Below are 15,661 nucleotides of genomic sequence, written 5' to 3' on the forward strand. Positions count from 1 at the left end.
CATTACATTACTGATCCTGAGTTACATCCTGTATTATACTCCAGAGCTGCACTCACTATTCTGCTGGTGCAGTCACTGTGTACATACATTACATTACAGATCCTGAGTTACCTCCTGTATTATACTCCAGAGCTGCACTCACTATTCTGCTGGTGCAGTCACTGTGTACATACATTACAATACTGATCCTGAGTTACATCCTGTATTATACTCCAGAGCTGCACTCACTATTCTGCTGGTGCAGTCACTGTGTACATACATTACATTACTGATCCTGAGTTACATCCTGTATTATACTCCAGAGCTGCACTCACTATTCTGCTGGTGCAGTCACTGTGTACATACATTACATTACTGATCCTGAGTTACCTCCTGTATTATACTCCAGAGCTGCACTCACTATTCTGCTGGTGCAGTCACTGTGTACTTACATTACATTACTGATCCTGAGTTATATCCTGTATTATACTCCAGAGCTGCACTCACTATTCTGCTGGTGCAGTCACTGTGTACATACATTACATTACTGATCCTGAGTTACATCCTGTATTATACTCCAGAGCTGCACTCACTATTCTGCTGGTGCAGTCACTGTGTACATACATTACATTACTGATCCTGAGTTACCTCCTGTATTATACTCCAGAGCTGCACTCACTATTCTGCTGGTGCAGTCACTGTGTACATACATTACATTACTGATCCTGAGTTACATCCTGTATTATACTCCAGAGCTGCACTCACTATTCTGCTGGTGCAGTCACTGTGTACATACGTTACAATACTGATCCTGAGTTACATCCTGTATTATACTCCAGAGCTGCACTCACTATTCTGCTTGTGCAGTCGCTGTGTACATACATTACATTACTGATCCTGAGTTACATCCTGTATTATACTCCAGAGCTGCACTCACTATTCTGCTGGTGCAGTCGCTGTGTACAAACATTACATTACTGATCCTGAGTTACATCCTGTATTATACTCCAGAGCTGCACTCACTATTCTGCTGGTGCAGTCACTGTGTACATACATTACATTACTGATCCTGAGTTACCTCCTGTATTATATTCCAGAGCTGCACTCACTATTCTGCTGGTGCAGTCACTGTGTACATACATTACTGATCCTGAGTTACATCCTGTATTATACCCCAGAGCTGCACTCACTATTCTGCTGGTGCAGTCACTGTGTACATACATTACATTACTGATCCTGAGTTACATCCTGTATTATACTCCAGAGCTGCACTCACTATTCTGCTGGTGCAGTCACTGTGTACATACATTACATTACTGATCCTGAGTTACATCCTGTATTATACCCCAGAGCTGCACTCACTATTCTACTGGTGCAGTCACTGTGTACATACATTACATTACTGATCCTGAGTTACATCCTGTATTATACCCCAGAGCTGCACTCACTATTCTGCTGGTGCAGTCACTGTGTACATACATTACATTACTGATCCTGAGTTACATCCTGTATTATACTCCAGAGCTGCACTCACTATTCTGCTGGTGCAGTCACTGTGTACATACATTACATTATTGATCCTGAGTTACATCCTGTATTATACTCCAGAGCTGCACTCACTATTCTGCTGGTGCAGTCACCGTGTACATACATTACATTACTGATCCTGAGTTACGTCCTGTATTATACCCCAGAGCTGCACTCACTATTCTGCTGGTGCAGTCACTGTGTACATACATTACATTACTGATCCTGAGTTACATCCTGTATTATACCCCAGAGCTGCACTCACTATTCTGCTGGTGCAGTCACTGTGTACATACATTACATTACTGATCCTGAGTTACATCCTGTATTATACTCCAGAGCTGCACTCACTATTCTGCTGGTGCAGTCACTGTGTACATACATTACATTATTGATCCTGAGTTACATCCTGTATTATACTCCAGAGCTGCACTCACTATTCTGCTGGTGCAGTCACTGTGTACATACATTACATTACTGATCCTGAGTTACATCCTGTATTATACTCCAGAGCTGCACTCCGTATTCTGCTGGTGCAGTCACTGTGTACATACATTACATTACTGATCCTGAGTTACATCCTGTATTATACTCCAGAGCTGCACTCACTATTCTGCTGGTGCAGTCACTGTGTACATACATTACATTACTGATCCTGAGTTACATCCTGTATTATACTCCAGAGCTGCACTCACTATTCTGCTGGTGCAGTCACTGTGTACATACATTACATTACTGATCCTGAGTTACATCCTGTATTATACTCCAGAGCTGCACTCACTATTCTGCTGGTGCAGTCACCGTGTACATACATTACATTACTGATCCTGAGTTACGTCCTGTATTATACTCCAGAGCTGCACTCCGTATTCTGCTGGTGCAGTCACTGTGTACTTACATTACATTACTGATCCTGAGTTACATCCTGTATTATACTCCAGAGCTGCACTCACTATTCTGCTGGTGCAGTCACTGTGTACATACATTACATTACTGATCCTGAGTTACATCCTGTATTATACTCCAGAGCTGCGCTCACTATTCTGCTGGTGTAGTCACTGTGTACATACATTACATTACTGATCCTGAGTTACATCCTGTATTATACTCCAGAGCTGCACTCACTATTCTGCTGGTGCAGTCACTGTGTACATACATTACATTACTGATCCTGAGTTACCTCCTGTATTATACTCCAGAGCTGCACTCACTATTCTGCTGGTGCAGTCACTGTGTACATACATTACATTACTGATCCTGAGTTACATCCTGTATTATACTCCAGAGCTGCACTCACTATTCTGCTGGTGCAGTCACTGTGTACATACATTACATTACTGATCCTGAGTTACCTCCTGTATTATACTCCAGAGCTGCACTCACTATTCTGCTGGTGTAGTCACTGTGTACATACATTACATTACTGATCCTGAGTTACCTCCTGTATTATACTCCAGAGCTGCACTCACTATTCTGCTGTGCAGTCACTGTGTACATACATTACATTACTGATCCTGAGTTACATCCTGTATTATACCCCAGAGCTGCACTCACTATTCTGCTGGTGCAGTCACTGTGTACATACATTACATTACTGATCCTGAGTTACATCCTGTATTATACTCCAGAGCTGCACTCACTATTCTGCTGGTGCAGTCACTGTGTACATACATTACATTACTGATCCTGAGTTACATCCTGTATTATACTCCAGAGCTGCACTCACTATTCTGCTGGTGCAGTCACTGTGTACATACATTACATTACTGATCCTGAGTTACATCCTGTATTATACTCCAGAGCTGCACTCACTATTCTGCTGGTGCAGTCACTGTGTACATACATTACATTACTGATCCTGAGTTACCTCCTGTATTATACTCCAGAGCTGCACTCACTATTCTGCTGGTGCAGTCACTGTGTACATACATTACATTACTGATCCTGAGTTACCTCCTGTATTATACTCCAGAGCTGCGCTCACTATTCTGCTGCTGCAGTCACTGTGTACATACATTACATTACTGATCCTGAGTTACATCCTGTATTATACTCCAGAGCTGCACTCACTATTCTGCTGGTGCAGTCACTGTGTACATACATTACATTACTGATCCTGAGTTACCTCCTGTATTATACTCCAGAGCTGCACTCACTATTCTGCTGGTGCAGTCACTGTGTACATACATTACATTACTGATCCTGAGTTACCTCCTGTATTATACTCCAGAGCTGCGCTCACTATTCTGCTGCTGCAGTCACTGTGTACATACATTACATTACTGATCCTGAGTTACATCCTGTATTATACTCCAGAGCTGCACTCACTATTCTGCTGGTGCAGTCACTGTGTACATACATTACATTACTGATCCGGAGTTACATCCTGTATTATCCTCCAGAGCTGCACTCACTATTCTGCTGGTGCAGTCACTGTGTACATACATTACTGATCCTGAGTTACATCCTGTATTATACTCCAGAGCTGCACTCACTATTCTGCTGGTGCAGTCACTGTGTACATACATTACATTAATGATCCTGAGTTACATCCTGTATTATGCTCCAGAGCTGCACTCACTATTCTGCTGGTGCAGTCACTGTGTACATACATTACATTACTGATCCTGAGTTACCTCTTGTATTATACTCCAGAGCTGTACTCGCTATTCTGCTGGTGCAGTCACTGTGTACATACATTACATTACTGATCCTGAGTTACATCCTGTATTATACCCCAGAGCTGCACTCACTATTCTCCTGGTGCAGTCACTGTGTACATACATTACATTACGGATCCTGAGTTCCATCCTGTATTATACTCCAGAGCTGCACTCACTATTCTGCTGGTGCAGTCACTGTGTACATACATTACATTACTGATCCGGAGTTACATCCTGTATTAAACTCCAGAGCTGCACTCACTGTTCTGCTGGTGCAGTCACTGTGTACATACATTACATTACTGATCCGGAGTTACATCCTGTATTAAACTCCAGAGCTGCACTCACTATTCTGCTGGTGCAGTCACTGTGTACATACATTACATTAATGATCCGGAGTTACATCCTGTATTAAACTCCAGAGCTGCACTCACTATTCTGCTGGTGCAGTCACTGTGTACATACATTACATTACTGATCCGGAGTTCCATCCTGTATTATACTCCAGAGCTGCACTCACTATTCTGCTGGTGCAGTCACTGTGTACATACATTACATTACTGATCCGGAGTTACATCCTGTATTAAACTCCAGAGCTGCACTCACTATTCTGCTGGTGCAGTCACTGTGTACATACATTACATTACTGATCCCGAGTTACATCCTGTATTATACCCCAGAGCTGCACTCACTATTCTCCTGGTGCAGTCACTGTGTACATACATTACATTACGGATCCTGAGTTCCATCCTGTATTATACTCCAGAGCTGCACTCACTATTCTGCTGGTACAGTCACTGTGTACATACATTACATTACTGATCCTGAGTTACATCCTGTATTATACCCCAGAGCTGCACTCACTATTCTCCTGGTGCAGTCACTGTGTACATACATTACATTACGGATCCTGAGTTCCATCCTGTATTATACTCCAGAGCTGCACTCACTATTCTGCTGGTGCAGTCACTGTGTACATACATTACATTACTGATCCGGAGTTACATCCTGTATTAAACTCCAGAGCTGCACTCACTATTCTGCTGGTGCAGTCACTGTGTACATACATTACATTACTGATCCTGAGTTACCTCCTGTATTATACTCCAGAGCTGCACTCACTATTCTGCTGGTGCAGTCACTGTGTACATACATTACATTACTGATCCTGAGTTACATCCTGTATTATACCCCAGAGCTGCACTCACTATTCTGCTGGTGCAGTCACTGTGTACATACATTACATTACTGATCCTGAGTTACCTCCTGTATTATACTCCAGAGCTGCACTCACTATTCTGCTGGTGCAGTCACTGTGTACATACATTACATTACTGATCCTGAGTTACATCCTGTATTATACCCCAGAGCTGCACTCACTATTCTCCTGGTGCAGTCACTGTGTACATACATTACATTACGGATCCTGAGTTCCATCCTGTATTATACTCCAGAGCTGCACTCACTATTCTGCTGGTGCAGTCACTGTGTACATACATTACATTACTGATCCGGAGTTACATCCTGTATTAAACTCCAGAGCTGCACTCACTGTTCTGCTGGTGCAGTCACTGTGTACATACATTACATTACTGATCCTGAGTTACCTCTTGTATTATACTCCAGAGCTGCACTCACTATTCTGCTGGTGCAGTCACTGTGTACATACATTACATTACTGATCCTGAGTTACCTCTTGTATTATACTCCAGAGCTGTACTCCGGAGTGTTGGCTGTCGGTTTGCATTCTCCACTAGGTGTCAGTGTTGGCTGTTGGTTTGTATTGTACCACTAGGTGTCAGTGTTGGCTCTCGGTTTGCATTGTACCACTAGGTGTCAGTGTTGGCTGTCGGTTTGTATTGTACCACTAGGTGTCAGTGTTGGCTGTCGGTTTGTATTGTACCACTAGGTGTCAGTGTTGGCTGTCGGTTTGTATTGTACCACTAGGTGTCAGTGTTGGCTGTCTGTTTGTATTGTACCACTAGGTGTCCGTGTTTGCTGTCGGTTTGTATTGTACCACTAGGTGTCAGTGTTGGCTGTCGGTTTGCATTCTGCACTAGGTGTCAGTGTTGGCTGTCGGTTTGCATTCTCCACTAGGTGTCAGTGTTGGCTGTCGGTTTGTATTGTACCACTAGGTGTCAGTGTTTGCTGTCGGTTTGTATTGTACCACTAGGTGTCAGTGTTGGCTGTTGGTTTGTATTCTCCACTAGGTGTCAGTGTTGGCTGTCGGTTTGCATTCTCCACTAGGTGTCAGTGTTGGCTGTCGGTTTGTATTGTACCACTAGGTGTCAGTGTTGGCTGTCGGTTTGTATTCTCCACTAGGTGTCAGTGTTTGCTGTCGGTTTGCATTGTACCACTAGGTGTCAGTGTTGGCTGTCGGTTTGCATTGTACCACTAGGTGTCAGTGTTGGCTGTTGGTTTGCATTGTACCACTAGGTGTCAGTGTTTGCTGTCGGTTTGTATTGTACCACTAGGTGTCAGTGTTGGCTGTTGGTTTGCATTGTACCACTAGGTGTCAGTGTTGGCTGTTGGTTTGTATTGTACCACTAGGTGTCAGTGTTTGCTGTCGGTTTGTATTGTACCACTAGGTGTCAGTGTTGGCTGTTGATTTGGATTGTACCACTAGGTGTCAGTGTTGGCTGTCTGTTTGTATTGTACCACTAGGTGTCCGTGTTTGCTGTCGGTTTGTATTGTACCACTAGGTGTCAGTGTTGGCTGTCGGTTTGCATCGTACCACTAGGTGTCAGTGTTGGCTGTCGGTTTGTATTCTCCACTAGGTGTCAGTGTTTGCTGTCTGTTTGTATTGTACCACTAGGTGTCCGTGTTTGCTGTCGGTTTGTATTGTACCACTAGGTGTCAGTGTTGGCTGTCGGTTTGCATTGTACCACTAGGTGTCAGTGTTGGCTGTCGGTTTGCATTGTACCACTAGGTGTCAGTGTTTCCTGTCGGTTTGTATTGTACCACTAGGTGTCAGTGTTTCCTGTCGGTTTGTATTGTACCACTAGGTGTCAGTGTTGGCTGTCGGTTTGTATTCTCCACTAGGTGTCAGTGTTGGCTGTCGGTTTGCATTGTACCACTAGGTGTCAGTGTTGGCTGTCGGTTTGTATTGTACCACTAGGTGTCAGTGTTGGCTGTCGGTTTGCATTGTACCACTAGGTGTCAGTGTTGGCTGTCGGTTTGCATTCTCCACTAGGTGTCAGTGTTGGCTGTCGGTTTGCATTGTACCACTAGGTGTCAGTGTTGGCTCTTGGTTTGTATTGTACCACTAGGTGTCAGTGTTGGCTGTCGGTTTGCATTGTACCACTAGGTGTCAGTGTTGGCTGTCGGTTTGCATTCTCCACTAGGTGTCAGTGTTGGCTGTCGGTTTGTATTGTACCACTAGGTGTCAGTGTTGGCTGTCGGTTTGCATTGTACCACTAGGTGTCAGTGTTGGCTGTCGGTTTGTATTGTACCACTAGGTGTCAGTGTTGGCTGTCGGTTTGCATTCTCCACTAGGTGTCAGTGTTTGCTGTCGGTTTGTATTGTATCACTAGGTGTCAGTGTTGGCTGTCGGTTTGTATTGTACCACTAGGTGTCAGTGTTTGCTGTCGGTTTGTATTGTACCACTAGGTGTCAGTGTTGGCTGTCTTTTTGCATTCTGCACAAGGTGTCAGTGTTGGCTGTCGGTTTGCATTGTACCACTAGGTGTCAGTGTTGGCTGTCGGTTTGCATTGTACCACTAGGTGTCAGTGTTTCCTGTCGGTTTGTATTGTACCACTAGGTGTCAGTGTTGGCTGTCGGTTTGTATTCTCCACTAGGTGTCAGTGTTGGCTGTCGGTTTGCATTGTACCACTAGGTGTCAGTGTTGGCTGTCGGTTTGTATTGTACCACTAGGTGTCAGTGTTGGCTGTCGGTTTGCATTGTACCACTAGGTGTCAGTGTTGGCTGTCGGTTTGCATTGTACCACTAGGTGTCAGTGTTGGCTCTTGGTTTGTATTGTACCACTAGGTGTCAGTGTTGGCTGTCGGTTTGCATTGTACCACTAGGTGTCAGTGTTGGCTGTCGGTTTGCATTCTCCACTAGGTGTCAGTGTTGGCTGTCGGTTTGTATTGTACCACTAGGTGTCAGTGTTGGCTGTCGGTTTGCATTGTACCACTAGGTGTCAGTGTTGGCTGTCGGTTTGTATTGTACCACTAGGTGTCAGTGTTGGCTGTCGGTTTGCATTCTCCACTAGGTGTCAGTGTTGGCTGTCGGTTTGTATTGTACCACTAGGTGTCAGTGTTGGCTGTCGGTTTGCATTGTACCACTAGGTGTCAGTGTTGGCTGTCGGTTTGTATTCTCCACTAGGTGTCAGTGTTGGCTGTCGGTTTGTATTGTACCACTAGGTGTCGGTGTTGGCTGTCGTGTTTGCATTCTCCACTAGGTGTCAGTGTTGGCTATCGGTTTGCATTCTCCACTAGGTGTCAGTGTTGGCTGTTGGTTTGTATTGTACCACTAGGTGTCAGTGTTGGCTGTCGTGTTTGCATTATACCACTAGGTGTCGGTGTTGGCTGTCGTGTTTGCATTGTACCACTAGGTGTCGGTGTTGGCTGTCGGTTTGTATTGTACCACTAGGTGTCGGTGTTGGCTGTCGTGTTTGCATTACACCACTAGGTGTCGGTGTTGGCTGTCGTGTTTGCATTGTACCACTAGGTGTCGGTGTTGGCTATCGGTTTGCATTCTCCACTAGGTGTCAGTGTTGGCTGTTGGTTTGTATTGTACCACTAGGTGTCAGTGTTGGCTGTCGTGTTTGCATTATACCACTAGGTGTCGGTGTTGGCTGTCGGTTTGTATTCTCCACTACGTGTCAGTGTTGGCTGTCGGTTTGCATTCTCCACTAGGTGTCAGTGTTGGCTGTCGGTTTGTTTTGTACCACTAGGTGTCAGTGTTGGCTGTCGGTTTGCATTGTACCACTAGGTGTCAGTGTTGGCTGTCGGTTTGCATTCTCCACTAGGTGTCAGTGTTGGCTGTCGGTTTGTTTTGTACCACTAGGTGTCAGTGTTGGCTGTCGGTTTGCATTGTACCACTAGGTGTCAGTGTTGGCTGTCGGTTTGTATTGTAGCACTAGGTGTCAGTGTTGGCTGTCGGTTTGCATTGTACCACTAGGTGTCAGTGTTGGCTGTCGGTTTGTATTGTACCACTAGGTGTCAGTGTTGGCTGTCGGTTTGTATTGTACCACTAGGTGTCAGTGTTGGCTGTCGGTTTGCATTGTACCACTAGGTGTCAGTGTTTTCTGTCGGTTTGTATTGTACCACTAGGTGTCAGTGTTGGCTGTCGGTTGGTATTGTACCACTAGGTGTCAGTGTTGGCTGTCGGTTTGTATTGTACCACTAGGTGTCAGTGTTGGCTTTCGGTTTGCATTGTACCACTAGGTGTCAGTGTTGGCTGTCGGTTTGTATTGTACCACTAGGTGTCAGTATTGGCTGTCGGTTTGTATTGTACCACTAGGTGTCAGTGTTGGCTGTCGGTTTGCATTGTACCACTAGGTGTCAGTGTTGGCTGTCGGTTTGCATTGTACCACTAGGTGTCAGTGTTGCCTGTCGGTTTGTATTGTACCACTAGGTGTCAGTGTTGGCTGTTTGGTTTGTATTGTACCACTAGGTGTCAGTGTTGGCTGTTTGGTTTGTATTGTACCACTAGGTGTCAGTGTTGGCTGTCGGTTTGCATTGTACCACTAGGTGTCAGTGTTGCCTGTCGGTTTGTATTGTACCACTAGGTGTCAGTTTTGGTTGTCGGTTTGTATTCTCCACTAGGTGTCAGTGTTGGCTGTCGGTTTGCATTGTACCACTAGGTGTCAGTGTTGGCTGTTGGTTTGTATTGTACCACTAGGTGTCAGTGTTGGCTGTCGGTTTGTATTGTACCACTAGGTGTCAGTGTTGGCTGTCGGTTTGTATTGTACCACTAGGTGTCAGTGTTGGCTGTCGGTTTGCATTCTCCTCTAGGTGTCAGTGTTGCCTGTCGGTTTGTATTGTACCACTAGGTGTCAGTGTTGGCTGTCGGTTTGCATTCTACACTAGGTGTCAGTGTTGGCTGTTGGTTTGTATTGTACCACTAGGTGTCAGTGTTGGCTGTCGGTTTGCATTGTACCACTAGGTGTCAGTGTTGGCTATCGGTTTGCATTCTCCACTAGGTGTCAGTGTTGGCTGTCGGTTTGCATTGTACCACTAGGTGTCAGTGTTGGCTATCGGTTTGCATTCTCCACTAGGTGTCAGTGTTGGCTGTTGGTTTGTATTGTACCACTAGGTGTCAGTGTTGGCTGTCGGTTTGTATTGTACCACTAGGTGTCAGTGTTGGCTGTCGGTTTGTATTGTACCACTAGGTGTCAGTGTTGGCTGTCGGTTTGTATTGTACCACTAGGTGTCAGTGTTGGCTGTCGGTTTGTATTGTACCACTAGGTGTCAGTGTTGGCTGTCGGTTTGTATTGTACCACTAGGTGTCAGTGTTGGCTGTCGGTTTGCATTCTCCACTAGGTGTCAGTGTTGGCTGTCGGTTTGTATTGTACCACTAGGTGTCAGTGTTGCCTGTCGGTTTGTATTGTACCACTAGGTGTCAGTGTTGGCTGTCGGTTTGCATTGTACCACTAGGTGTCAGTGTTGGCTCTTGGTTTGTATTGTACCACTAGGTGTCAGTGTTGGCTGTCGGTTTGCATTGTACCACTAGGTGTCAGTGTTGGCTGTCGGTTTGCATTCTCCTCTAGGTGTCAGTGTTGCCTGTCGGTTTGTATTGTACCACTAGGTGTCAGTGTTGGCTGTCGGTTTGCATTCTCCACTAGGTGTCAGTGTTGCCTGTCGGTTTGTATTGTACCACTAGGTGTCAGTGTTGGCTGTCGGTTTGCATTCTCCTCTAGGTGTCAGTGTTGCCTGTCGGTTTGTATTGTACCACTAGGTGTCAGTGTTGGCTGTCGGTTTGCATTCTACACTAGGTGTCAGTGTTGGCTGTTGGTTTGTATTGTACCACTAGGTGTCAGTGTTGGCTGTCGGTTTGCATTGTACCACTAGGTGTCAGTGTTGGCTATCGGTTTGCATTCTCCACTAGGTGTCAGTGTTGGCTGTTGGTTTGTATTGTACCACTAGGTGTCAGTGTTGGCTGTCGGTTTGTATTGTACCACTAGGTGTCAGTGTTGGCTGTCGGTTTGTATTGTACCACTAGGTGTCAGTGTTGGCTGTCGGTTTGTATTGTACCACTAGGTGTCAGTGTTGGCTGTCGGTTTGCATTCTCCACTAGGTGTCAGTGTTGGCTCTCGGTTTGCATTCTCCACTAGGTGTCAGTGTTGGCTGTCGGTTTGTATTGTACCACTAGGTGTCAGTTTTGGTTGTCGGTTTGCATTCTCCTCTAGGTGTCAGTGTTGCCTGTCGGTTTGTATTGTACCACTAGGTGTCAGTGTTGCCTGTCGGTTTGCATTCTCCTCTAGGTGTCAGTGTTGCCTGTCGGTTTGTATTGTACCACTAGGTGTCAGTGTTGGCTGTCGGTTTGTATTGTACCACTAGGTGTCAGTGTTGCCTGTCGGTTTGTATTGTACCACTAGGTGTCAGTGTTGCCTGTCGGTTTGTATTGTACCACTAGGTGTCAGTGTTGCCTGTCGGTTTGCATTGTACCACTAGGTGTCAGTGTTGGCTGTCGTGTTTGCATTGTACCACTAGGTGTCAGTGTTGGCTGTTGGTTTGTATTGTACCACTAGGTGTCAGTGTTGCCTGTCGGTTTGTATTGTACCACTAGGTGTCAGTGTTGGCTGTCGGTTTGCATTGTACCACTAGGTGTCAATGTTGGCTGTCGGTTTGCATTGTACCACTAGGTGTCAGTGTTGGCTGCCGGTTTGTATTGTACCACTAGGTGTCAGTTTTGGCTGTCGGTTTGTATTGTACCACTAGGTGTCAGTGTTGGCTGTCGGTTTGTATTGTACCACTAGGTGTCAGTGTTGGCTGTCGTGTTTGCATTGTACCACTAGGTGTCAGTGTTGCATGTCGGTTTGTATTGTACCACTAGGTGTCAGTGTTGCCTGTCGGTTTGTATTGTACCACTAGGTGTCAGTGTTGGCTGTTGGTTTGCATTGTACCACTAGGTGTCAGTGTTGGCTGTCGGTTTGCATTGTACCACTAGGTGTCAGTGTTGGCTGTCGGTTTGTATTGTACCACTAGGTGTCAGTGTTGGCTGTCGGTTTGTATTGTACCACTAGGTGTCAGTGTTGGCTGTCGGTTTGTATTGTACCACTAGGTGTCAGTGTTGCCTGTCGGTTTGCATTGTACCACTAGGTGTCAGTGTTGGCTGTCGGTTTGTATTGTACCACTAGGTGTCAGTGTTGGCTGTCGGTTTGTATTGTACCACTAGGTGTCAGTGTTGCCTGTCGGTTTGTATTGTACCACTAGGTGTCAGTGTTGGCTGTCGGTTTGCATTCTCCACTAGGTGTCAGTGTTGGCTGTCGGTTTGTATTGTACCACTAGGTGTCAGTGTTGGCTGTCGGTTTGCATTGTACCACTAGGTGTCAGTGTTGCATGTCGGTTTGTATTGTACCACTAGGTGTCAGTGTTGCCTGTCGGTTTGTATTGTACCACTAGGTGTCAGTGTTGCCTGTCGGTTTGTATTGTACCACTAGGTGTCAGTGTTGCCTGTCGGTTTGTATTGTACCACTAGGTGTCAGTGTTGGCTGTCGGTTTGTATTGTACCACTAGGTGTCAGTGTTGGCTGTCGGTTTGTATTGTACCACTAGGTGTCAGTGTTGGCTGTCGGTTTGTATTGTACCACTAGGTGTCAGTGTTGGCTGTCGGTTTGCATTGTACCACTAGGTGTCAGTGTTGGCTGTCGGTTTGCATTGTACCACTAGGTGTCAGTGTTGGCTGTGCGGAGCAGTGATGACTGTTCATTCTGCTTGCTGGGATCAGTAGTACTTCTGCATGTAATGTATGAGGACACAGAACAGATGCAGCTGAGCTCTGATGCACTGTGATTGGGTGTATAGTGGTGGAGGAGGGGCGATGTGATTCACTCCTCAAAATTGAGAAGTCGTGAATGATGGAAATCCCAGGATGGAGACTGATCTGCAAACAATGGAAACGTTTCAGCCATTTGTGAGTCGCTGTGTGGCCTAAACCTGCTCCCGCATCTCCAGACTTCTCACCATCCAGCACATCGGGGACGTCACTGGTCGGTGATTACACAGGAGCTGCCGGCAGCGTCTCCGGACTTGTCTCCATCAGGGACGTCATTGGTCGGTGATTACACAGGAGCTGCCGGCAGCGTCTCCGGACTTGTCTCCATCGGGGACGTCATTGGTCGGTGATTACACAGGAGCTGCCGGCAGCGTCTCCGGACTTGTCTCCATCGGGGACGTCATTGGTCGGTGATTACACAGGAGCTGCCAGCAGCGTCTCTGGACTTGTCTCCATCAGGGACGTCATTGGTCGGTGATTACACAGGAGCTGCCGGCAGCGTCTCTGGACTTGTCTCCATCGGGGACGTCACTGGTCGGTGATTACACAGGAGCTGCCGGCAGCGTCTCCGGACTTGTCTCCATCAGGGACGTCACTGGTCGGTGATTACATAGGAGCTGCCGGCAGCGTCTCCGGACTTGTCTCCATCGGGGACGTCACTGGTCGGTGATTACACAGGAGCTGCCGGCAGCGTCTCCGGACTTGTCTCCATCGGGGACGTCACTGGTCGGTGATTACACAGGAGCTGCCGGCAGCGTCTCCGGACTTGTCTCCATCAGGGACGTCACTGGTCGGTGATTACACAGGAGCTGCCGGCAGCGTCTCTGGACTTGTCTCCATCAGGGACGTCATTGGTCGGTGATTACACAGGAGCTGCCGGCAGCGTCTCCGGACTTGTCTCCATCGGGGACGTCACTGGTCGGTGATTACACAGGAGCTGCCGGCAGCGTCTCTGGACTTGTCTCCATCAGGGACGTCACTGGTCGGTGATTACACAGGAGCTGCCGGCAGCGTTTCTGGACTTGTCTCCATCGGGGACGTCACTGGTCGGTGATTACACAGGAGCTGCCGGCAGCGTTTCTGGACTTGTCTCCATCGGGGACGTCACTGGTCGGTGATTACACAGGAGCTGCCGGCAGCGTCTCTGGACTTGTCTCCATCGGGGACGTCACTGGTCGGTGATTACACAGGAGCTGCCAGCAGTGGATCTTGATGATTTGTACATTCAGCGGCAGAACCTTCCTCAGACGACCATTAATGACCTCGGTGACCGCAGCGGAGGTCGGAGGTGCCGGGGTTCCTGGGCTGGGTCCATCGTGTACAGAGCAGAGCCGTCTCCGTCCTGTGATTTCCGCCCCTCCTCCCCCGGTCCGGCCTGTATGGAGCCGCGTGTGTCGGCAGGTTCGGCGCAGTCTCGGCGTCCGGTCTGACGTCTGCTTTGTCTTCAGGGCTCTCAGTAAATGCAGCGCGGAGGTCTACAAGAAGGTGGGCATGCTGTACCCGGAGATGAGCGTGCACGAGCGCTCCCTCGACCTCCTGATAGAGTTACTGCACAAGGATCAGCTGGACGAGACGGTGAACGTGGAGCCGCTCACCAAGGCCATCAAGTATTACCAGGTGCCACCACACGGGGGCGGGGCTGTGCTCATATACTGCGGGGGTGTGCTCATATACTGCGGGGGTGTGCTCATATACTGCGGGGGTGTGCTCATATACTGCGGGGGTGTGCTCATATACTGCGGGGGTGTGCTCATATAGTGCGGGGGCTGTACTCGTATAGTGCGGGGGTGTGCTCATATACTGCGGGGGTGTGCTCATATACTGCGGGGGTGTGCTCATATAGTGCGGGGGCTGTACTCGTATAGTGCGGGGGTGTGCTCATATACTGCGGGGGTGTGCTCATATAGTGCGGGGGCTGTACTCGTATAGTGCGGGGGCTGTACTCGTATAGTGCGGGGGCTGTACTCGTATAGTGCGGGGGCTGTACTCGTATAGTGCTGGGGGTGTACTCGTATAGTGCGGGGGGCTGTACTCGTATAGTGCGGGGGGCTGTACTCGTATAGTGCGGGGGCTGTACTCGTATAGTGCTGGGGGTGTACTCGTATAGTGCGGGGGCTGTACTCGTATAGTGCGGGGGCTGTACTCGTATAGTGCGGGGGCTGTACTCGTATAGTGCGGGGGCTGTACTCGTATAGTGCGGGGGCTGTACTCATAGTGCGGGGGCTGTACTCATAGTGCGGGGGCTGTACTCGTATAGTGCGGGGGCTGTACTCGTATAGTGCGGGGGCTGTACTCGTATAGTGCGGGGGCTGTACTCGTATAGTGCGGGGGCTGTACTCGTATAGTGCGGGGGCTGTACTCGTATAGTGCGGGGGCTGTACTCGTATAGTGCGGGGGCTGTACTCGTATAGTGCGGGGGCTGTACTCGTATAGTGCGGGGGCTGTACTCGTATAGTGCGGGGGCTGTACTCGTATAGTGCGGGGGCTGTACTCGTATAGTGCGGGGGCTGTACTCGTATAGTGCTGGGGCTGTACTCGTATAGTGCGGGG

The 15,661-nt window shown here is 47.8% G+C and overlaps 1 protein-coding gene across 9 annotated transcripts in view; it reads left to right on the plus strand.

Moving 5' to 3' along the window:
- DCTN1 (dynactin subunit 1) overlaps positions 1 to 15,661 on the plus strand; it is a 106,803-nt gene that overhangs the window by 76,583 nt on the left and 14,559 nt on the right. For all 9 annotated transcript variants that reach the window (XM_073650598.1, XM_073650619.1, XM_073650607.1 and 6 more), the window contains one exon: positions 14,560 to 14,728. In XM_073650598.1, the coding sequence (XP_073506699.1) occupies positions 14,560 to 14,728 (169 nt within the window). The remainder of the gene's footprint in view (positions 1 to 14,559; positions 14,729 to 15,661) is intronic.

The sequence above is a fragment of the Phyllobates terribilis genome, unplaced genomic scaffold (assembly GCF_046119375.1).
Source record: "Phyllobates terribilis strain yellow unplaced genomic scaffold, ASM4611937v1 Scaffold_1__5_contigs__length_1240528914, whole genome shotgun sequence".
NCBI lineage: Eukaryota > Metazoa > Chordata > Amphibia > Anura > Dendrobatidae > Phyllobates > Phyllobates terribilis.